General features: G+C 39.7%; 2 protein-coding genes and 1 long non-coding RNA gene across 8 annotated transcripts in view; 2 read left to right on the forward strand and 1 right to left on the reverse strand.

Moving 5' to 3' along the window:
• NWD2 (NACHT and WD repeat domain containing 2) overlaps positions 1-9,304 on the forward strand; it is a 51,087-nt gene extending 41,783 nt beyond the window's left edge. For all 3 annotated transcript variants that reach the window (XM_021533148.2, XM_021533150.2, XM_021533149.2), the window contains 3 exons: positions 1,164-1,308; positions 1,600-2,189; positions 3,679-9,304. In XM_021533148.2, coding sequence (XP_021388823.1) covers positions 1,164-1,308; positions 1,600-2,189; positions 3,679-7,593 — 4,650 coding nt within the window. In that variant the 3' untranslated portion in view covers positions 7,594-9,304. The remainder of the gene's footprint in view (positions 1-1,163; positions 1,309-1,599; positions 2,190-3,678) is intronic.
• The window catches only part of LOC144246216 (uncharacterized), a 46,877-nt gene extending 34,305 nt beyond the window's left edge, over positions 1-12,572 (reverse strand). Inside the window, exon 1 of the long non-coding RNA XR_013339880.1 lies at positions 12,468-12,572. This is a non-coding gene — a long non-coding RNA (uncharacterized LOC144246216). The remainder of the gene's footprint in view (positions 1-12,467) is intronic.
• A 1,554-nt stretch (positions 12,573-14,126) lies between these two features.
• The window catches only part of PGCKA1 (PDCD10 and GCKIII kinases associated 1), a 39,800-nt gene continuing 29,248 nt past the window's right edge, over positions 14,127-24,678 (forward strand). For 3 of the 4 annotated variants that reach the window (XR_013339803.1, XM_031504563.2, XM_077782573.1), the window contains exon 1: positions 14,417-14,533. The gene's annotated coding sequence lies outside the window, so the exon portion shown is untranslated. Of the gene's footprint in view, positions 14,255-14,416; positions 14,534-24,678 lie in introns of those variants that run through there. The other variant, XM_031504564.2, reaches the window with a different exon arrangement.

The following is a 24,678-nucleotide window of genomic DNA, read 5'->3' on the forward strand; positions in this document are numbered from 1 at the left end:
AGTCAGATATCATACTTTTAACTCATTAACTGTATTATAACATAAGATTTTTCAACACTGTTAATTCTCATTTTTAAAGCAGGTCTTTGTCTTTAATTGATGATGATAAAAACTGTATCTATTTCTCAGGGCTCAGTTCTACCTTCCTACACATTGAGTATATACCTAAGGACATATTTTAATGTACAAAAAATGAAGTACCTAAAGGAGTTTTCACTTCATTTTTAGTGCATATTATATTATTGGGGGGTTTTATTCTTAAATCTTTGTACTTTTCCTGAAACTACTGACTAACATGGGACTAAATAAAAAGATGTTCATGACTTAATATTCATAATTCAACTTAAAAGAGATGGCCATAACTTAAAGCTGTAACATAGATGTAACATAACTTAAAGGTGTAACACAGAGTTACATCTCATAAACTTATAGAAAGTAATAAAAGATACTCGGCTCTGTCAAGAAAAAGTTGCTAGGGAGTTTATCATGGAGATGCCACACTCCAAGAAAACTGGAGACCCCTGAAATATTTCAGCAGCAGTAAATAAAACCTGGCTGCTTTAGAGGAAGCACCAGCATGGCGTTTGCAAAATACAATCTGAAAGGATTAGTGAATTTATATTAGAGTTCCTCTCTGATGACAGTTAAGGTTAGTGTTAATATAGCTCTGAATGACTGAATGTAATGTCACGTATAATCCTGTATTTTTAAAATATGGTAGCTAATAGAGGCACTTAATTACAGGTGCCAGGGACCTCATTTTCAGTTTTGAGATTCGAGTTTATATTATTATCATTATTTCTTCTCATTAAAGGAGCCATAATTTTAGCAGTATTGCTGCTGCTTTATTATCATTATTTCAGTCTTGGTTCTCAAACCCCTCTTTCTATAAAGGTATTATTGTCCTTATTCTTGAAAAATATTGCATTAACTGCTTACACTAGGGATTTAGAAAATACTTCAAGGATCTAACTCTTCATATTCTTAAGTGGAATACAATATGATCATCTGCAGTATAAAATGTTTAACTTTTATTTATGTTTGTTAGTCTGTGTGTTTCTCTCTTACCATGTTATTTTTGGCCTTGAATATTAGACTTCTACTTTCTGAAATTGCATATGTATGTATTACACCTACTTTTTAACTATGGATATTTTTAAAAGATGGAATCTTCTTCAAATTCGATGAATGAGAACAAATGGCAAGATATATCAGAAGAGATTAAGAACATTTTTAAGACTGCTGTGAAATTGCTGTATGAGAAAGGAAAAATGAAACACAGCCAAGCAAAGAGATATCTTTCCTCTGGTAAAGTTCACACTAACAATTTCTATGTATTGTCTTTTCTGTCAACCTTTCCACAAACATGAAAATATATTTCTGTTGGCATTTCTCATATAATTAAAGGGGACAAAAAGGTTTGTTGTGCTTGCTTGAGATTAAAACCCGTACAAAAGCACCCAACAAATACTCTGTTTTTTGGGGGGATTTTTACAGAGAACAAATGCAATCGAGTCTGCCTGTAGGGGGTAGGACATGTTCTTGAACTGTTTATAAAGAAAAGTTGACAGAGACTCTGTGTTCTCTTTTCATCCCCAGCTATTGAAGATGAACTTGATTTTGCCTTGGGTAAACAAACACCAGCTTTTCTAAAGAAGTGTGTTTGCTACATCCGGAAAATTGCCAACATTGAGCGTTTCGTTAAAATTCCAGAGATGGGAAAATACATGGACGTGGTACATAAAGCTGGGAAGTTTCTACGAGATCCTGAAGCCCTTGAGAAACTGATCAAGCTCAGGGATGAATTCATTCCTACCATTGTCGCATCATCCAATCTGAGAGTATACACATCTGTCACCCACTGTGACATGAAACTGGGTTACTCCCAAGAAGTGGAGAGCCATTACATTGAAGGACTTGGTAAACAGTTCTATGAAGACATGATTGATATAATCCAAGCTACAGTGCAGCAGAACTTTGACACGGAGACAGACATGCTGTACGATGAAGTCCTTCAACACTCATCACTATGTAAAACATACTCCACTTTTTATGAATATAGATGTGAGGCATTAAACATCGTTCACAAATATGTTTTGCCTAGAAAAACAGGACACATTAACCCTCTTATCATATATGGAGGACCGTGCACAGGGAAGACTCTTCTGTTAGCGGAAGCAGCAAAGAAGGTAAATAAGCACCTTACATCATAAGGTCATGTTGAAAGCATTACTGTGTGTAAAGGCCAACTCAGTTTAATTCTTTCTTTTCTCAACAGATCTATCAGCCCTCGATATATAAATATCATATTATTGTACACATGTGCAGAAAAATATTACCTTTCAATAACAGCGTATCTGTATCATGTACTTAGCCAAAACAAATATAGTTTATCAAAGCTCTTAGAAATCTAATAGGAATCAATATATTTTGAATTAACAATGTATATTTTAGAATTTTCTCTTTACTTCTTATTCCTCTGAGGCCTTATGATCCACAGCCATCTAAACATCTTATTTTGGTTTTAGTCTTAAAGATAAATGCAGTATGTCTTTCCAAGTCATGCCATCTCATGTTCTCATAAGAAACCATTCCAGAATTATTCTAATACACTGGCTACAAATATATATGTAATAAACTGCAAAAATATCCATACTTATTTATCTGGTGTATGCTATTTAAGTCATTGAGCTGAGTACTACAGGGAAATTAATGAAACACTTTGTGCAAGGCAGGACAAGATGCAGAAAAAGACCAAGGTGGCATCACCAGACCTAATTCTGCAGATGGCAGTCACAACTTTGAGATCCCAGCAGGATGGTCAGAGAATTTAGCACAGTGAGGTGGGAAACAGCCTTATCAGCCAGAAGGAAATGAAGAAGGGAACGATACTGTTTAAAATCCCTGTATCTACTCCTGTGGAGTCACATTAGCTGCATATATGAAATTGGGAGTTGCAACTCAAGATCTCGTTTCATATCTGAGTACATAAGTCAGCCTAGAAACTCTGGTTCTGCTTTTCTTTTAAAATACTGTAAAATAACATAAAGTGAGATGAAGAGGCATGGAACTGAGTGTGTTAGCCTGCACAAACTGGGAAGATTAAAAGAAGCTACATTCCTCACTGGCTTGGAGTGCTCTAACCAAGAAAACTTCAAAAGGGAGATACTTTTTCCTATTTGCAGCAGTGTTTTAGAGTAAAAGTCACAGGTACACCAGGGCAAAGTGTAGTTCTATGGGTCAGGGATCTGTTCTCTGATCCGTGTCCTCTAGAGACATGTCTTTATACTCAGTCAGAATCAATGCTAAACAGGTTTAGGTGGTAGGCTGGTGTAGCTGACCAGGGATGACATTGTGTAGTGTCTAAGGAAGTCTATTTATAAGAGACTCTATCTACACACTTTCAGAGGTGAGACTCAGATTTTGTGAAGAGTATCCTGGGATTTATGGAGTATATTCTAGTCATGTCCTCTTTGATGTAACCCTTTTTCTGCTAAACAAAGATGATACACAATTTGCATTTCATTCAGTGCACTCGCCTTGAACTCTGACAGTGAAAGTATTTCTATTCAAACAGTAATATTTTTAAATGTTTATTCATATATAGACTATAACTATTAATAAACTCTGTTACTGTGCTTCCTGGAGATATAAACTAAATTATGCTCTATATTCTAGGCATACTCCTGGTTGCAAGAAGAGATGGGACCAGATTCTGACCCCGTGGTAGTTATAAGATTTTTGGGATCTACTGAAACAAGTACAGATCTGAAGAATATACTCCAAAGCATTTGTGAACAGCTAGCAGTCAACTATCGCTGCCTCGTACAAAGTTACCCAAAAAAGATTCATGACCTTCGGGACTTGTTCATAAATCTCTTGAATGAGTCTTCATTTCACAGGCCACTGGTGATTATATTTGATGCTTTAGAACAGCTAACAGATAGTGATGATGGTAGAAAGCTCTGGTGGCTTCCCATTCACCTTCCACGTTCAGTACGGATAATTTTGTCAACACTGCCAAACAAGCATGGGATCCTGCAAAAACTGAGGTGCCTTATTCATGAAGAAAGCAACTATATTGAGTTGACTGCAAGGGACAGAAAGATGTGTAGTCAAGTACTGAAACATCAGCTGCTGCGAGTTAAAAGGAAAGTAACATCAGGGCAACAAATCTATGTCAATGAGGCATTCTCCAAGTGCACACTGCCTATGTTTGTGAACTTAACCTTCAGAGAGGTCAGGCACTGGAGATCCCACAAGGACGTGGATGAGTCCTCCCTCTGTGTTACTGTCCATGAAAGCATAGAGCAGTTGTTTTGGTCACTGGAAAACAAGTGTGGGTCAAGACTATTGTCAAGAGCACTTGGCTACATCACTATGTCCAAATCTGGCCTGAGTGAAATGGAACTGGAGGATATTTTAGCCCTTGACAACAGTGTTATGTTTGAACTGAATGAGAGAGTCAAAGAAAGTAACCCATTGAGAATTCCATATATATACATTGCAAGACTTAAGGAGGGCTTACAGGGGTATTTAATAGAGCGACAGGTGAAAAATGTAACACTGCTTCTTTGGGCAAATAGGCACTTGCAACTAATTGCCCAGAAATTGTATCTGCACAATGAAGAAGATTTGCGTGAAATGCACACGGTCATGGCAGAGTATTTCCTTGGAGTTTGGTCAGGTGGACGAAGAAAACCTTTTTACAGCAATGACCAATATCTGAGTGGGTATCCTGACCGTGACAGCAGAGGCCTGAATGAGGATGAGGCAGCTTTTGACAGGCAGGCTCCAGATCAGCCTTGGGTCTTTCAGTGCAACCCATTGGAACCTGATATCTTTTTTATTAATCACAGAAAAATGACAGAGCTTATTCATCACTTAACAAGATGTGGAAGAACTGATGATCTTCTGTATGGAGTCATCATGAACTTCAGCTGGCTGTATACCATGATTAGAATAGGGCAGTTTGATAAAGCACTTTCTGACATAGAATTAGCTTACACTTACTCTCAAGAAAAGGAGCTGAAATTTCTGGCCAGTACCCTCCGCAGTATAAAGTTCAAAGTAGTAAAATACCCAGGTTCACTCTCTGCTGAATTGCAACAGAGACTTCTCCCAGTAGTAAGTTCATTGCCCAAACTCAGACATCTCCTTCTGGAATGTGACAAGGATGGACCCAAGTACTGCTCTATTGTCCCTTTGCATTCCTCCATGGATGTGACTTACAGCCCTGAGCGCCTGCCACTGTCATCCAGCTGCATGCATGTCACTGAGATTTTGCCTACATTTAATCCCAGCACAATTATTGCTGCTCTAGAAAATGGCTCCATTAGCACTTGGGATGTAGAAACCCGCCAGTTACTAAGGCAAATTACAACAGCTCCATCTGTTATCTTAGGGATGAAGCTTACTAATGATGAAAAGTATCTTGTAGTAGCTACAACAAACAACACTCTTCTGATATATGATAACATAAATTCCTGTCTTCTTTCTGAGGTGGAAATTAAGGGGTCAAAACACTGTGGAATTGCAGGGGACTCCAGTTTTATAAATGGATTTACATTATCGGTCAACCATGCGCTTGCTTGGCTGGAGGCCAGTAAAGATGTTACTGTAATAGATCTGCTTTACGGTTGGCCTCTCTATCAGTTCCACTGCTGGTACGAAGTGACCTGCGTGCAGTGCTCTCCAGATGGAGTTTATGCATTCTGCGGGCAGTATTTGAACACCACAACCATTTTCCACTTGGGCAGTGGAGAGAAGCTGACCACTGTGACCTCTGAATTTTCAAGTGGATTTGTGAAATTCCTTCTCATTTTGGACACAGCCCAAGAAATGGTGATGGTGGACAGTGAGGGTAGCCTCTCTGTTTGGAATACAGAGGAAATTGCAAAACCCCAGCTTACAGATGACTTTGACTGCAGAAGAGAAGACAGCGAAGTTGTCAGCATAGAGCTCTCTGAAGACCAAAGTGCAATTTTAATTTGTAAGGCTCTCAGCATTGAACTTCTTGATACTCATGTGTGGAAGGTGGCTGAAAAGTTTAGAGCTAAACACAATGAACGCTTTATATCTGCCGTGTTGTCCAAAAATGGCAACTGTATAATTGCTTCAATGGAAAATACCTCAGCCATTTTTGTTTGGAGAAGGGATACTGGACAGTGTATGGCAAGCTTACAGGAAATCTCAGGAACTATAGTCAGGCTAATTAAATCAAATCATCATAACATGCTGCTATCCTTATCCACCAGTGGTGTCCTTTCTATCTGGGATATAGACATCATAACTGCTATGTCCAATATTGACAAATCTGGCAAACCCATCCAAAGACTGGTGTTGCCAGCCAGAGGTGAATTAATATACACGTTGGATGGATCAGATTCCGTCCATAAGTGGAACTTCAGCACTGGATTTATTGAAGCTGTGTTCAAGCATGAAGGTATTGTTGAAAACTGTGTGCTGACCTCTTCTGGAGAGATAATGGTTACATCAGATGATAAATGCAGTCAGTATGTATGGCACACGGTTAGCGGTGAAAATATCTTTCGCATTAATGGACAAAAAATCTCAGAGCTAATGATTACTCATAATGATCAGTTTGTAGTCTCTCTCTGCGAGCAAAATGCATCCAGAGTTTGGCGACTGGCTACAGGACATAGGGTTTGCAATATTCTAGTTGCCTTACAGAATGCATTTATAACAACTGCAAATACATTTGTAGTTGGAATGGCCAAGAACAAAGTTTTGGCAGTGAGTCTCTGGACAGGCAGTATAACAAAGAAGTTTTGCTGTGATGATGGTGCAAGCATTGTGGATATTAAGTTGATACCAGACTGCCCAGATATTATAGTATTTATAACATCTACTGAAAGTGTGAACATCTGGAGCCTAACAGAGGAAGTCATCTGCAGACGGGTACAATTGCCTGCCAATTTCTTAAAAAAATTGGAAGACTTTGAAATATCTCCAAATGGGAAGCTAGGAATTATAACCCGTGGTGATGAGAACATCAATGTTCTTGATTTACACAGTGGAAAACTTCGTGTGGTTCACGCTCCGGGTGTCATCTGGCGGCAGAGGCTGTCTTGTGATGGCCGCTACCTGGTGTACATTTGTTGCCGTGGGGAAGAAGATGATGACAATGGTGCAGTCTCTAGTTTAATTGTAATGAGGCTAGCAGATGGCAAAAACATCGGTGCCTGTTCTCTTTATAAAACTCCCACTTTTCTTGCACTCTCACAGAGACATTTAAACATTATTATTGGATTTGATGATGGAAGTATAGGTACATACACTGTAGTGGATAGAGTTGATGCTGCACTGAAAATCAAAATTGCTACTTCAAACAGCCGTCAGATTTTCAACAATGCAACACAAGTGATTAGGCCAAAGTGTCACAATTATAGTTTCAAAGTGACTGCAGACTGCATTTGGAGGGAATCAACAGAAGTATTTGCAAGGGATAGCCCCATTACAGTTACAGAGGCTGAGGTGAGTGAAGCAACACCAACCAAAAGACACAGCTACTGCTATGAGAAAGTGTGCTCAGCTATAGATTGCAGACATAGTTTTGCATCTGACAACTGAGTAACCATCTGGGCAGTTTATCTGAATAGTACACTTGCTTAGGTATGTTTTCTGAATTAATGTAAAAATCAGTGGGTTTCTTGGAAGACAGATATAAACAGCAGAGGGCAGACCAGCTGTTTTTTTTCCTGTCTTACATTTCTGTAAACATAAAAGCAAACATAAAGCAAATGGGCTGCAGGGGTTTTTTTTAATTTCGGAATACAAGGTTTAGTCCAGAATTTCACCAGGGCCTTGATTAAAAATTTCTAGCAATACTATCAAAATTGTTATGCTATTACAGAAGTTAGGTGATCATGTTTGTGGTTGACAGACTGTTTTAACTAGAGCTAAAGCTCTAAGTGATTGGTGAGAAGTCAGACCACTGTTTTGTATTCCAAGTCACCTAGACGGGTCTATAGCTAACAGTCAACTTTATACCCACTTGCAAAAATGTGGTTTTCTGCTTGATGGTGCAATGACAAGATGTCACCTGCCAACCTGGAACACTTGATACATTCCATCATCATTTTAAAAATATCTACTTTTATTTTTCTTTTTAATTGGGTTTAATCTTTGGGCTGAAAGGAGTAAGTGCCAGTCAGCTACTAAAATGTCAGCATGTGAGGCAACAAGTATTTGTTCACCTCAATGAACAGAATGAAAGCTTTTTTTTTAAATTGCATGCAGGGATTTGAGGTTTCTGTATTGTGATAAAAATTATAAAAGTCCTGAACTAAAGGAAGTATAGGGATTAGGGTTTTATTTTTGGTTTGGGGAAATGTTTTGTCTTCATAGTGTGTATTAGTACAGGTCATAATGAAGATTTTTCAAAGAGAAGAGGTGTTACTGATGAATACTTAAAGACATTAATTTCTTTATGTTAAAAGGTTGCTGTCCATTTTGTTGTAAGAAAGTCTAAAGTATCTCCTATGTCTCCAAAGTAATCCTGGTAGTTTTCAGACATGCCATGTATTAGTCCTTATAACATTTGCCTTAGTATCGTTTCTCTTCTTTCCCATGATAAATACAGATCAAATGACCAAACACTCTGAGACTGTGTATCTGCTGAAATATTCCACTAAATGTAAAGGCTTTTAACAGGTCCCTTCTTAGTCCAGTTTGTAATGGGTTTTTCTTACTCTCACATGCATACAGCCTTCACTTTCTGCTTTAGAAACTGTTCTGAGCCTTTTGTACAGTTTTACCAGTTTTGAGGCAGAAATTGTGAAATAATGACAAATGCTGTAAAAAAAAAAAATTCAATTTTCCTGAGTAAAAAATATACCGGACAACATCTGAAATCGTAAGAAAATTTTCCCCTACTTACGTATCTTAAAGTTGGCACACCCATGGAAGTATTTTCAAATTATTTAAACAGAATAATCTTATTTTTAAAATCAGAATTCCATATCACAAATTTCCAAGAAATGAATGCTAAGCTAGAACTTAATGTAGTGTGTGAATGTTCAATGTACAAGCCAATATAGTATATTAAGTGACTTGAATGATTTTTCCTAACTGGTTTGCAACTAATAGATCATATTGAATGTTTTTATGTAAACTTTGTATTGTTGGGAGAACCTACCCAATCAGAGATTTATATTTTCATAAATGTCAAATTTAGTTAAATTTTGTTACAGAGTTGTTAAACTAGAAATCTATTGCAGTCTTCAAACAAATATACAGTCTTGTGTATGCATTGTTTGTACTAATAAACTGTGGAAGCAGATATGTGTGTGTCCATTAATTTCATGGAAATTCCACACTAGCAGAGGGACATATGGTCTTCACAGCTTCCTTTGGCCTGTACATAAATAATGTTTAAGGACAATATCGATAAGGAAAAATTTCAGTATTTTATCCATTGCAGCTAACTAAATCAAGTGTTCGAAATACAATGAGATTTGCCATTAGATTTTACCATTCTTAGATAACATTTATGACTAGACTGCATACTGACAGTATGCAAATCAACAGACATGAAGGCTTTTGTCATCAACCCAGTAAAAGCACAAAAAAAGGGACCTGAAAACCCACTCTGATTCAGACCTGTGAAGCTATGGGAAGAGGCCCCACAGTTCCCAGGATCCTGTCCCAAAAGAGGCACCTTCCACCTTGTTTCAAATGCAGTGTATGACTTGTGCATTTTGGCCCTGAACTCCCTGTCCATAACCAGTGTAATACTGGAAAGTTAGTTCTTTCATTATCTTGGAATGCTAAAATACATCCTCTGTCTGCCAGGAGAATGGCTGATTTGTAATTACATTACATCCTGTGATGTAATCACAGAACCACAGAAGATTCTGAGTTGGAAGGGACCCTAAGCGATCATTAAGTCCAACTCCTAGCCTTGGATGGGACACCCCACAGAATCACACCTTGTGCCTAACCTATCTCATTCAGGTTGCCAGCCTTCTGAATCTATTTCTCAGGGGCCAGACTCCTCACATTGAGCCTATACAGCAGACACAGGGTTCTGAATGGCTGCAGGCTGCTGATAACTTGCTACTGTGAGAGCGACTACTCCACAGCCCTTCACAAATCTGTCCCCAAGTATGTCTATCCAGTGGTACTGAGACAAAATACTTCCTCCAGCAATGAGCCATTCAAATACCAAGTGCTGTTCTACCCCTACATAGAAATAGTGCAATTTACTTTTTGTTAATAAGCACTATTTGCATCTCTAGAAAAAAGCTTTCATTTATATTTTAGATAAAGTGCATCTATAAACAAGCTCAGGTGGAGACTGTATTTTTTGACACAGAAGATTCTAGGAATAGGCTGTAGCTGCAAGAAAGCTTTAACAGGGAATTAACCGGGAATTCTTAGGCAGACAAAGGTAAGCCAGAGGTCAGCTAGAAAAAATATTTTTATCGGTCATTTCCTTTGCACCACAGCTGGGGAATGCATGGCCCGTGACTTCATTTCAAACAGCCTGTGGCCATTTGACTTTCTTTCACATTATTATCAGATAACATCAAAATGTGGGTTAACTTGTAGCCTGGAAAAGTTTGCATTCAGAAGGCATTCAGGTTTCAGTGGCTCCCCAGCCCAGATTTTTCCATGATGCACACTCCAGCCCTTTACCTGCAGAAACAAAAGTATTGGCAATTTTGCAATGAGAATTTAAAGCAAATATTGGTTGCTGGAATGGTGTTTGTATGCAGAGGGGACTGTTTCAGCTTAAAACTCTGAGAGTTTTCTCTCCGTCAAAAACTATGAATGTGTCTGTATAATACGTCATAAAATGGATCCTCTGGGGCACTTCCATAAAGCTGTTAACAACAATCTGCACTATTTCATTTTGTTGATTCAAGATTTAAAAATACCTCTTTTAATATAAATATTAAGACTGCAAAAGGACAGACTTCTGAAATCTATTTTTATTTCTTCTATTTTTTTTATTTCTAATCTATTTTTTTATTTCTTTGTCATACTTTTTAATGCATTTTTCAATATAATCATAAAATTAATTTTATAGTCATCCAAGTGTGAACTAGGGCCTCCGGATAGGTTTCATGAACAAAGTTTTGTTACTAGTTTTGTTACTATTACAAAGTATTTATGCTACAAATACAACCTACTTCAGGTTCCTGTAGCCTGTTATGGACATTACTCTTCCTAGAGCACCACATGGCTGCAGGGAGACCAGTGAGCTACATTTTTTCCTGTGGTTTACTTTCCCAGCCTGGTTACAGAACACCATTCCTTGCATTTTGGAGTTAGTCTCCTGGCTTTTATGACATGAACTGATGCTCTCAGTGTGAGTCCCATTCAGAATCTCAATTTCAACAGGCAGGTCAAAGACTACAGGAATAGTCATCATGATCCTTCCCACGGCAGGATGAGACCTTTTATCATGTGTTTCTCCAGAAGGGGCAGGTTGAACCATCACCATTCTGTGAAAGGTTTCACCATCAAGGACAAGCTATACAGTACTCAATTCACTTGAAAACAGAGGCAAATAAGCAGAAGAGTGTGATGGAATGTTTCCAGTCCAGTATAACATACTCTTAAAATCACACATTTCCCAAAGTGATTGTTAAAATCTGCCCCTACCAAGCTCTTCTCCCTGCCTCTGCTGTCTGTCATCCCAACCCATGCTGCCCCTGCTTGCCAGGGTGGGTGATGCTCCCATCCCGACTCAGCAAAGCCCCTCATGTGTTCCCAGCCATGGTACACTCTCCAGTTGCAGCGCCTGCTCTTTGGTGGTAGCTCACTGGTCTCCTCTCCAGCCTCAGCAGGGAATATACAAAAATGGATTTAATGCGTGTTCACATGTTCCCACTGTCAGAGCTTTCACCACATAGTACTGTATAAATAAAATCATCTGCCTGTTCTCCTACTACATCTCTGATTACACATGCATTTCAGTGCACGTGAGAAGGCTTCTAGACTAAAATAGATCTAGTTAACATATTAAAGTGATATACACAGAATTGCAAGGTGAGAGATGAAGCAAAAATCCAGACATGCTGTAGCACAGATGAAAACAGAACATCTGCAAAGCAACTGGATACTTTGCTGCCATTTGTCTACCTTACCCCATTGCTTGCTAGTAAATTGCCCAGCACTTCCCACTGTAATATCACATTGACAATAGCATATGAAGTCATAAAGTTAGCCTTTTAGGCTGCAATTTTTCAAGGCAGCCTTCTATCTCAGCAGGAACGTCCTCCAGAAAACCACAGCCAAAACAGTAGACTAAGGTACAAGAATGAGATTAGAGGGAAAAGAATGTCTCAACTACTTTTCCTTTGAAAAAATGTCACACCCGTGTTATTGAACAAGCATTATGTGGTGAAACAAGTGATCGTTTCCTGCAGTACACATCTGTGAAAACCTGTCAAGCAATGAACCCAAAAGAATCCCAGCAGTTCGCACATAATCACAGAAAACGATAGCGCTCAGAAGCACAGCACGGTTGGGATTGCAGGCGCTGGGGCAGAACTCTGCTACGACAGGAATACCGGGTGCTGCTTCGAGAAATCTCAAGAATGAGCAGTCTGTGGAAGGACAAAAAATACAGTAGCTGTGAAAGGGGTCTGAAAAGGATGCCAAGCATCAGGAGAAGGGGGAAGGCAACCTCACTGTGTTTGCTCTGAGTGGCCTCCTGGCTTAAAACAGAGCTTTTCGACTGGACATTTTTCCGCCCACCTCATTTTTTTTAGCCCACCTCATTAGCCCAGCAGCCATAAGAACAATGATAAAACACCACAGAGCTGGCCATGGGGTGACCTCCGGCCGGGCAGGACGATTAGGCCGGTCCGAGCACACACTGTGCACAGGGCTGCTCACAGCTGCAGATCCGCGCTGCAGGGCAGCCCTCAACTGTCTGCACCTCCTGCCTCCATCACCTTCCCTCACAACGTGGGGGTAGGTTAGCATGACAATCCTTTATTTACTGACCAGAAAGCCTTTGGAGAGTTTAGTGAAGGCTTTGTACTAAAACTTCCTGGCTCTTCAAGTCCATTTTCAGCTAAAACTAATGGTTTGCAGGAGAAAAATATTTAAAATGTGCCAAGGACCTGTTGCAGAGCTTTGCAGCACGCTAGCTCATAGATTGCAAATGATGCAGTCTTCACGTTACGACTTAGTTGTCTGCTCAAGATAAGAATGTCCAAAGCAGCTTTTATTCATTTCTATGTTGGCACATGACGTTTCTGCCCCTGTGTGTGCTGGCTCCCGCAGCGGCAGGCTGGGGCCAGGCGGCGCATCCGAGTCCCGGCTCCGGGCACGGGACCTGCCTGCCCCAGCCCGCTGCTGACCGGAGCTCGATCCCTGCGGAGGGTACGAGGGGAAGCACGGCAGGGCAGAGCAAGCCCTTGGTGATTTAAATCCAACACCCTCCTTGCACAGGGAAGGCGAGGATACAATCCCTGCAAGGCAGGGAGGCAACTGTATATCCGGCATTATTTAGAGTGGGAACAGAACGCCTACTCCATGCAGCAGCCAAACTTCATTTAAGTGCTTCCATGAGGCTTAACACCAATTAAAAAAAAAAAAAAACAACAAAAAAAAAAAAAAACAACAAAAAAAAAAAAACCCACAAAACCAAACAAGCAAACAAAACCAAACACCAACAACCACACCCTAAGGGTATCGAGAAGGCTTTGCTAGCTCTGCTTTGCACCCCCCACGCCCCCGCTGCGACACAGGCAATCTTAGTGCCAGTTCTCTCCCGGAGGTTGTTTCACAGTTTCCAGGTACATCGACATACCTTAAAGATCACACATGACCCAGGTGCTTGCCTAACTTAAACCTCTCCTCCTGTACAGGGAAATCTCTCTCAAATGGCTGTGGCAACAGAACATCTTTCATATCACTTCTGGAAACACCACGTTCAAATCAAAATGACTCCAGGAAAGTCGGCAGCTTTCAAAGGTAAATGTGAGGCGATGCCTGCAAATACACCTCAGAGCTGAGTTTCTCTTTAGAGAATCCCACAAAACAGTGGGGAATAAATGTCATTGCCAGGCAACATGCAACAGAGGAATTTCTGCCAAATCCCTCCAGCACTGTTTGTGATATGGGGAGATTTAATTTAAAGAATATGCAAATCCCAGCATGAATACACTGACAGGCTCGGGCATTGTTGTGGTCGCTGTGACTGTCCCGGAGGAAAGGAATTCTGTGGCACGTGTTCTTCCGCTTCTCCTTCTAACCCCGGCCAGAAACGGTGAGTCCTATCAGGTTTTTATCCAGCTTGCAGGTAAAGGGTTACAGATTATAGGAAGTATTAAATGCAAACTTTAAAGGATTTTATTTTCATCTAGAGTCACATGATGCCTTAATACCCAATGACACTAACTACAGTGTCTCATTAAGAGGTCATGCAAACTCCCAAGCTAAACAAGGCATTCTTACATATTTAACATTCAAATGCAGAAGCCAAGCTAAGCCATGGAAGATTGTAATCAGGAAAAGCTACACTTCCTGATCCACAGAAATGCTACAGGTAGGAAAAGTTCTTTTAAACTTTTAACATTGTGCTTTCTAGAGAAACTGTTTACAGGGTATATTTTGTAATGTCTTTTCTACCTTTCAAAACAATCTAAAATATTATACTGAAAATATCTGATCTCACTTGTTCCACCTGTTGTAGAGTCTGGATTGTTTTTACACTCAGAAATAAAGTTGGCTCAGTGAAAATCCAAAGACAACAATTTTTAAACCAAACCTATTTAAAAACTGATGTTTTAAAATATCTCTTAGTTATTGAAATGGTTAAGTTGGAGTATGTGGGGTAAAGGTGGAGTTAATATGTCTTTCATGTCTGAAAGGAAGGGATTCAGAACTCTTCTAACTTCCTTATATCATGAATTGCACATTGTTTCAGTCACACCAATCCCACTGTGTTTTAACATATTTGACATCCTCAATGAACTTACATGATTTCTAAATTCCTCTTCTAGAATTTGGTACATTTAAAAATAAAATCTTACAAGCAAATGAAAGACAGATGGGGAGTACTACAGTGTTCCATAAAAGGAGAATAAAATTGCAAAATACAGAGTAAGAGGAAAGTCAGTTAAAAGCAGTTTATTTTAAATTGAGAAGTTAAATTGCATTAAAGCATATCAATTTTCACATGGCACAATAAAGTTTCACTGACAATTACTGGCAATGTTGCAGGAGTTAATATTTTTTACTTGCACTGAAGGAGTTTTCCAGTCTACAGCATTAGCATTTTTATCACAAAGATCTTTTTCTCATCCCAATTTGTAATTGTTTTCAGACAGTATTCTAAATACTCCATTTTTAATACCTCTATAGGAATTTAAAGACTGCATTCTAGGGGGTTACAGAATCCAAATTTACTGAAGATCTCTAGTGCATCACAGGATTGTCACAGCCTAACAATTCCCACTGCTTAAAAGCAGCAAGTGTTGTTTATTGTTTTCTTTCTACAATGGTTGGGTGTTGATTGCTGGTAATGTTATTTTTCCACAGTTCATTCTATAAAATACATCTCTTTTTCTTGTTTCCACATAATGCTAGAAAATACCAAAAGAAGTGGAGAATAATACCTGAAGCAACTTGCTTCAGATAAGCTCTCAACTTTCTTTGGGAAAAGAAAGGGGGTTGTCTTTACCAGTATTTAAAATAAATTTGAGTCAAACAAGTTTACCAGTGGCACTTCAAAAAATTGTCATTCACTTTCAGGTTGCCCATCTTGAAACATAGTAGGTCTCATGCTGAGGAGGGCTAGGACCTGAGCACAGCCTAGATCAGCCTGAGCCAGGAAGTGTCTCTTTATCAAACTCGTTGTACCAACGTCCTGACAAGAGTAGCTCCCAACTGTGCCGATGGGAGTGCAGCAATAAACCACTACACTTTAAAAGAACTGCTCTGAGCTTACTATAACTGACTTCTGAGCCTATATTATTTACAAAAATCTATTTAGAAACTGTGGTAGATAAGGGGCTTATTTACTAAGCTACATTTATATCTCGGGAGAGGAACACTGTAGCACCCAGATCAACAGGAAACCACAGGCTTTCACTGAGAAGAGCATTGCATCCAAAACATGAAAAGCAGCCTGCCATGGCCAGTCTCTTCTAAAAAATGCTTTTACAAGTTGCATGTATGATGGTAAACCAGCTTAGTAACTCAGTAGTTAAATTTGTTGAACATTAATTACACAAAGTGTCTTTGTAGGGTGGAAGGTACAATGCATACTGAAGTTACTCTGTCACTGAAAAGAGTGGCCATTGAATGAGAGAGAGACTTCCTTAACTCCTTTCCTAAAGAAAGGAATTCAAGTGAGGCACTTGCTATCAAGCACTCTAGTAGGTTTTTTTTATGTCCACAATTTTACTCTTGGTGCAGAAATTGGTACTGCTCTAATTATTACCTTTTATTCTTTTCTGATGAAACAAACAAACCTATTTTCTTGCTTTGTCACATCAATATAGAACCAAACGCAGTGCTGTTTCACAGGGAAGACACAAATCAAATACTTCCTGCTCACAACCAAAAGAAGAGAGAGATTTTTGGAAAATGAGATAATTGGAAACCTAAGGGAGAATTTTTCTCTAAAATTTTGGGGAAAGCCAAGTAAATATAAAAATCAAAACACTGTCAGAAGTTTAGAATAGTTTACTGTTTACCCCAAAGCTAAGACAAGTATTGATCAAAAGGCAATCCAGATCTTCCAGTTTGCAGGTTTCAGGGAACTTGTACCATATTTAAGGTTAATACTGAAAATCAACCTGTTGATTTTTGCACAGTTCTAGGTAGGTGGGAAGACAGAGCAAATTTTCAAGTGAAGGGAATAATTACTTACTTCCTTGGAAAGCCTGATTAAAAGTGGTTCACTGTGCAAGGCAAACATTTGTGAGTGTTGAGGCCCTTCTCTAACCACACTCAAGGAAGCAAACTTGCTAAAAGTATTTGCTCTCAGACTTTACTGAATGAAAGCTAAGGAAAGCCTTTCTTCACATCTTTCAGGAAGGGATGGTCTTTTGCTGTGTTTGCACTGTATCCAGTTAAACATGGCCTCAGCATTGTCTACATCTTTCACTGATAGTGTTTCACAAGGGACAGGGGTGGGGGAAACAACCCACTGAAACCTGATGCAATGTAGTCAGGCAATAAATATTTGTTTGGAGTTTAAAATTTCTTCTTCAGACCCTTTCTGAGGATTATATATGATCACCTGTCAGCAGAGTATGCCCCTATGCCTTCTACACAACAGTCATGGTGGGGAGGGCATAGCTAACCAGAGCAGGTGGCCAAATCCCCCTGCTCCTTAACCAGGAGCACCTCATTGAGCACCTGACCATGCTGGAGTCCAAATCCAGCATGATGTCAAAACTTCACCTCCCAGCAACGATGCACGAAAATTGTTGATTTTTGCTGACCTACAGAACAGAGCTGGCAAGCAGGATGTATTGCTAAGGAGAAAAGGTACAAAACACAATGTAATTTTACCTATTGAAAGTTTGATATCAAAATGGACAAAATAATTGAGTTACTGTAGAAAGGTCAAAAGGGATTGCTGGAAAGGGGCGGGTGGGGTGGGGGGGAAAGCAGCAATTTTCCTGTAAGTTCTCCTCTGGGTCACTTTCACTCAGACATATGGAGGAACTTTAAAATTTTATTAAGAAGAGAATACGTTGCATGGAGACCAAACATTTAATCACTTACAGCAGGAGGAAGGGGGATAAAAGGCCCAAGTTTATTTTTTCTTCTGTGTGACTTTTTTCCTGTCTGCCATTTTTATACAAGTTTATTTAACTCCCTTTTTTTCACTTTTATCACAGATGTTTGCTGCAAAGGCACAGATGTTTTCTGGTTAGAAAAATATTTCTGGTTGAATATTCTATTACTAATTCACACAAGTTACTTTTCCATTTAGGATAGTGAGGAAGAGTAAGCCTTCTCTTCGGGGTTTACTCTTTTTAATGTTACCAGCTTGACCTGGCTCAACTTTACATCACATCTTTTTAATATGTTTAATGTTTTTATATTAAAGAACAGTTAGTTGTATGAATTTGTGCAAGTAAGGTCCAAAGCCTTGCTATTGCAGGTAATCTGCTTTTCTGAAGGAGCTGAATAATAAGCACAAGTTGTACCCCATATCAAGAATAACACACACCCAATTATTAAAAACCCTCTCAGTATCAAGTCCACCTTGGGAACTCTTCTCACACTGGTTCCAGTAGGAACAGTATCAAATCCTCACAGAGGACAGGAGAAAAGAAATAACCTGATGCAAATGGGGCCAGTGCTACCGAGCACAGCGCTGCCAGCCGAAACAGCAGCAGCACAGGTTTGCCTGCACTGGACAGAAGCTCTCCAGACCATAACAAAACACATATTTCACATCTGCCCAATCTGCCATGCTCAAGCAGGTGCATCTGGATGTTAAGGACCTTTTCCAGGCAGGTTAGCATTGATGTCCTCCTACGATACACTCTGATGCAGAGACCTGACAGCAGCTTTCAGGCAGGAGAGGCAGAGAGTGACCCAGATGAGCCATGGGGAGCCACATGTCCACAGTCCTGAGGGCCCACCAGACTGCAGGTCTGTTCCTCCCCTGACTACCTACTCTCCCCACTGAATTTATTGCAATGACTGTATGTGTAGACTGGACTATGTTTCTTACACTCACTTCCCCCTTCAACCCACAGCCACTTTGAAACCCTGTTTTGTCAGCAGTAGATTTGGGAGTGCCCAGTTTTATCTGCCTTATTAAGCACCTGAGCTTTGTGCAACAGCCTAGGATGCAGAAGCACCACCTGTGCCCTGGCACAGGCACCCAGCAATTTCCTCCTCTCTCTTCTGGGCTGTGAGCTCCTTCCCACAGCCAAGTTGGTGCAGAAATCCCCCACCAGGACCCAGGCCCACTGTGCTTGGGCAGCTCCCAATCTGGGGACTGCAGCCATTCCAGCCTCCCTTGCCAGCTGCTCCACTTGCCCAGCCAGTGAATCCACACTGTCCCACTACTGTACAGGCAGTTTATTACCTCAAAAAAAAAAAAAAAAAGTGTTATCCACTCCTCCTCTCTTACGGCAAGAAAGCTTGATACCAATCCTATTAATATGACTTTAACACTACACATTTCCATGGAGCTATTCTTCTCATCTACTCCTGATCTACTCACAGTAAAAGGAGCCTAAGTCTCAGGCTAATGAATGCTTTTGAAGTTGGCATCCTCATTCACTTACAGCTCAGTGGAAAACAAGCAGTTGCTGTCAGCTGTCAGGAACCTGAATCAAGCTTTGTTAAAGGCCTCCTCTGTCTCTATTTCTGGTTTGGGTGTGGCATGGAAAAAACAATATTTACCATCTCGGGAGCTGCGCCCTTTGTGTATTTGTTTTTATATTCCCTTTCCCCACGTGAATTTAGCAGATGTTGCATGGCTTGGTATCAGCTCTGAATTTTGTTGTCAGAGTATGTGCATGTCTCCACTGAACATTAGTAGTGAATAGGCAATGTCTGCACAGAAAAGATAATAGATTCAGCTGCCAGGCACCATTTCAGGGACAAACATAGATAAAGGGATAAGCACCAAGAATACCATAAGATTTCATTTTCATTGTAAATTAAACAAAAACTACAGCCATCAGCCCTGAATGGAAGGCTACCAGAGGCCTGAAGAGATACCACCATATGCCATGTCCAATTTTTGTCTTTTAACATCTCTTTTTAAATTAAAATCACTTGGGAGCATTTTCCACTGTTTTGCCTGAATGCACACAGATTGCTAAAAGGTTAGCTAGTATTTACCAATATACTTTAAAAACTAATGCTCTGTGCAATTATCCCATTAATTACCTTCTCTTTTTGTTTATATAGAGTAAAAACATAGGGATTTGCTATGGTTCAGATGATAAAAAAACCTCAAAGACTGTTTAAGAAAACAGGAAAGCCAAGGGCAAAAAGATGCCAGGGAAAGGTCAGCTTTCTGTTTTCACAGCCAATTACCAGCACCCAGTATCCATCAAACTACAGCCTCAGCTTTCTTTCATTTCCCTGCCATCCTTCCACAATAAAGCTTTACAGTGGCACCACAGAAATCAGTGTGGCTTAACTTTCCTCCTGGAGAACGAAACTATTTGTCCCAAAGCACATAGCTACCCAAATTTTCCATGTGGGGGAAAGCCAGGTTTGAGAAGCAAGCAGGTAAATCAGCCCCCATCTCTGGGTAGGAGACAGAATGTGAACCCAAGTCCCCCAAATGCCCCAAGAACCAAATCTGCCTCTAGAGACTAACACTCTTTAAAAATCCAACCCAGTGACTTTCTTGTCACAGGGCAATATGTCAGGTTGACCAATAAAAAAGTTCCAACACAAGCAGCAGATATTTGCTTTATGGCAGTGTGACCTGAGACACACCTTGCTCACTGGAGCAAGGAGTTCTGCTGGAAATGTCAGCCTGGTGTTAGCATACAGCATCACAAAAAACCCCACAGGCAAAACATACTCCAGCAAATTAGACCTGATAGTGCAATCTTCATTGATAATTTTGGTGAATATAGCCCATTCTTTTGCACAAGATTAAGGGAAGAAAAAAAATTACTAAGTTGTCTTGATGCCAGACAAACTAAGTCTTTTAAGGCAATGAATCCTTTCCTATAATTTTCAAGTATTGTTTTACTGAGAGACTAATAAAGGTTGCAAATGCAATCAAGATCAGCAATTCAATAATACTACAGAAATGCAGCTGCATTTCACTGCTATCTCAGCATTATCACGTTTTAGTAACATTTGGACCTTTTTGATGCAGTGGCCAATACCTTGGATCTGCCTTGTTCTGAGTAATTATAACATAAGACCTCTTTGCTCTTGTTCATTAAATTGTTGTGTGTGATCATTCCCTTAGCCATCCATCATCACTCAATGTCTGTGAAGGAAATTAGTTTAAAATAACCAAATGGAAAAGTTCACCTGCACTCTAAAGGGTTCTAGATCAAATTATCTTATGCTTTACACTTAGATTAAAGTGCTGTATTCAAAAGCAAAGAAAGCACATTGAATCAAAAAGAATTCATGTAAGAGAAAAAGTCATAAAAGGGCCTTTATTTAAGTATTGTATCAGAATCATTTCTTGAAAATTTTTGAGTGTGACTTATAATTGTTTTGAATATTTTTTCTGTTTTAAAAGGTTCTTTATCCATTTTAAAGTCCTCTGTAACTATGCTTTACTACTCTCTGCTGACCAATCTTTATGTCAAATATTCAGGAACAACGAGGTTCAAAAAAAGCACCCTGGTATTTTTCCCACACTTGTTATGTAAAAGCAGCCTTGTGTAGGAGAAGCATCTTGAGCAGTGAATCTGGGGGAAAAGACAAACCACCACCACCATCCCCTCTCCAAAAAAAAAGGTGAAAGAAAAATAAGTGCATTAGGTGTTTTAATATATTTCAGTCTGTCCCTGATCTGAGAGAGAAGACACTATTAAAATCCGATAAGGAAGCTGAATTACATAGTTTATACTGTTTTAGAATAATTCCTAATTTTAGTGCATATACTTGATCTTTCTCAAACATTCCCACAGGTGTCTAGATCTAAGCAGGTCTAGATTACAGGCTGCAAGATTGTCTCAGAAATAACTGCCTGAGCCAGGCACAGCATTCACTGAATTACCTGATTAGAAACAATTGGTGCCCCTAACAAACCAGGCACTTATGTGAACTCTGGACCACCAATACCTGACATAATTAAAAATATTATTATTTTGCTCACAGAATAAACTAAATTTGCTCCCATAACATGTAAAATTCTTCTGATGAAGAAGAATTATTTTTATCACTGTTTCCATACAGGATAACTTGGTAAAGACTGTTTTTTAAAATGGGCAAAACCAATTTTTTCCTTCAAACCTGACTCTTCTGCATCAAGTATATTGTTCTCCAGGTTTTACTTTCACTTCTCAAAATCCCTTATACTGTGTATGTGTATGCCTTAGCCCAAACACTGTGCCCTGTGCATAGCTGTCTGATTCTCAGACCTGCTAGGAACTACGAATTTGGGCAGGTGGCCAAGCTGTTCATTCATCATCTTCTGTTTCAGTCTTGCCAGGAAAATATAGGTTTTGTCTGAGCAATGAATTTATAGGATGTGCTTTGTGGGTCATACCTATTCCTTTATGTAGAACTCACTTTGTGCTACCAGTGACAAACTAAGTGTGTAACTCTGAAAACTCAAGCTATTTATAAACAGGTTTCAGTACCTTTTCCTTCTGTTTCCATTCCAATTTGAAAATCCAGTTATAACTTGAACTCTTACAGCCACAGAAAATGCATTTTGTTTTCCTCTCTCCTCTATAAATTTTCTTTGAAATAGAGAAACCAACATTGTCTATTTTCCCTGTGGGTTCTATTTGCCCTCCAAGAAGTCAAATGTTCATATTTCCCCCCAAATCTGTTGATTTTTAGCCTGTTAAGTTGCTACATATGATTAAATTGCATCTGTCAACAACTATGATGTTTGTAAACCACTGATTCTTCTTATTTTCTGACATTCTTTTCCATTCTCTACATTATTCTAGCTTGATGTAAAAAAGGCAAATGTGCAAAAAAAAAAAAAAAAAAAAGTTTTACAAGGCCAGTACTTGAAATGAGCCTCAGCTTATTGCAAAGCTATGCTTTGCACTGCTGTAACAGCTGCACTAAATGAGTATTTGTTAGCATAAACAAAACCGGACTGAATTTCTCTAAAGTGCATTCAGGACAAATAATCCAGCAGTGGTATGCTCTGTGCTACAAGGCTTGTATCATTCAGCATCATGCCATTAAAGAGCCTAGATTTGCATGTTCTGCTCTTGACACGAAATAAAGTTAATCTCAGTTAAAAGACTGAGATTTCTTTGCTCAGTACAACAGACTTTTTTCTGGCCTGTACAGTTCTAGTTTATCTCACATTCCTGCAGCTTGCAATATTGCTCTGTTCACAGAGCTCACTGTGTTTAGTGCTAACATGGTTGAACAGCTTACCTAGACACTGGCACAAATTCTCTAACCCAAGGACTGAATCTCTTAAGGACCTCCTGTTTTCCAGCCTGTACAAATCTATTGCTACCCTGCAGGATTTGTTCTTTATTCAGGTTGTTTTGGTTTTCCTCATCTCCATGGCATTCCCAGTAAGAAGCACAATAATCAAAGATGCATTGTAAAAAGCCTTTTGTGCTTTGCACAGTTTCCTGAGTAAGGCTCTGGAAAAGAAAGTTTCTTGCAAAAGAAACTACATGAGTAAACACACCACTGCCCAGGAAAAGTCATGCACCTTCTCCCAAACAAGATGGAAAGGTTAACTCCATCAAGGCCTGCAGATCCTGGAGTCCTTCATCCACAAAACATCCTCTTCACACAGCTTTTGCAGCTCCTTTGACAGAAGGAAAATTAAGTTAAAATTGGCAAAGACCCTATGCATTTATGCCAGGAAAATCCCACACAATTTGAAATTAATCAATAGCACAGAAACCCTCTCCCACTTACCACATGGAGCTCAGTCTCCAAAAATCTGCAGCCTCTCTCTAGGGTGGTATTTGAAATAAGCAAGTTTGCAGAACTAGCTTCACCCCCTCCCCATGCCACCTTCCCACACAGAGAGATCTTTTGATACTTTCCTCCCCAGGGAAAAAAAAACACACCTATGTGGAAAACAAAGGCTAGAAATGCCTGATTTGAGAAAATCATCTTACTGAGCCAATTCACTTTTCTCTCACTGAGAAACAATGTATTTTTAATCCAGCAAAACACAACACAAATATGATTTAGCCTTCATGTCAATAAACCTTTTTTAAAGACCTGGTAACAAATGTTTGCCTGACAGAGCCTGAGCTCTACCCTACTTTCTCCACTCCCTTCCTCTGCTTTCCAGGAGGTCTGAAGGTCTCCTTAAGGAAGCAATATAGCAACTGACTACCATAAAGCTTTCCATGAATGGCCTTTTGAAGCATCTGGGTGAGACACCTGCAAGACTCCAAGGTGTTTGTTACTCCCAGTGTACAATTACCCAGCTCCCACTATATTTTGGGGTTTTGCTCCCTCCCTTCCTGCAGGGTTTCCCCATGCAAGGAGGCTCCAGGTGCCTTGTTTCCAAGCTGCCATCAGGGGTTTGCAGCATTTCCCTGTTTGTGTTACAGCATCTACAAGCACCACAAGGGATAAAGGGACTTCTTTGGCTGTCCCAGACGCACCTAACAACACACACCATATTTAAACATTTCCAGATTACCCAGACTGTTCCAGACTGGATCCAGCCTTCAGCACGTCCTTACTTTAGGGAGAATAAGGAGACACAACACAATCCCATCTTGCTTACTGTTAAAGAATTCATTATCCCTGAAAAATAAATGCTCTGGGTTTTAATCCCTTTTGGTTTAGGAGGCACATAATTGCAGGTAGCTGAAATCCCACATAAGTGTCATCAGGAGGTTATTGCTCAACCCGTGGGGACCACTGCCTCATGTGGCTTTGGCAGCAGTGGGTTCCAGTGTCTCCACTGGGCAGGAGGTGGCTCAGAGCTCACCCAGAGCAGCAGGGACTCTCCAAAGCCAAGGAAACATCAGGTTTGTGAGCTTTAGGTTGCTTTCAATAATGTAGCTGTCAAGCTGCCTTGCTCAGACCGAAGGGATCTACCAGTGCCAT

Source organism: Lonchura striata, chromosome 4 (assembly GCF_046129695.1).
Source record: "Lonchura striata isolate bLonStr1 chromosome 4, bLonStr1.mat, whole genome shotgun sequence".
Classification (NCBI taxonomy): Eukaryota; Metazoa; Chordata; class Aves; order Passeriformes; family Estrildidae; genus Lonchura; species Lonchura striata.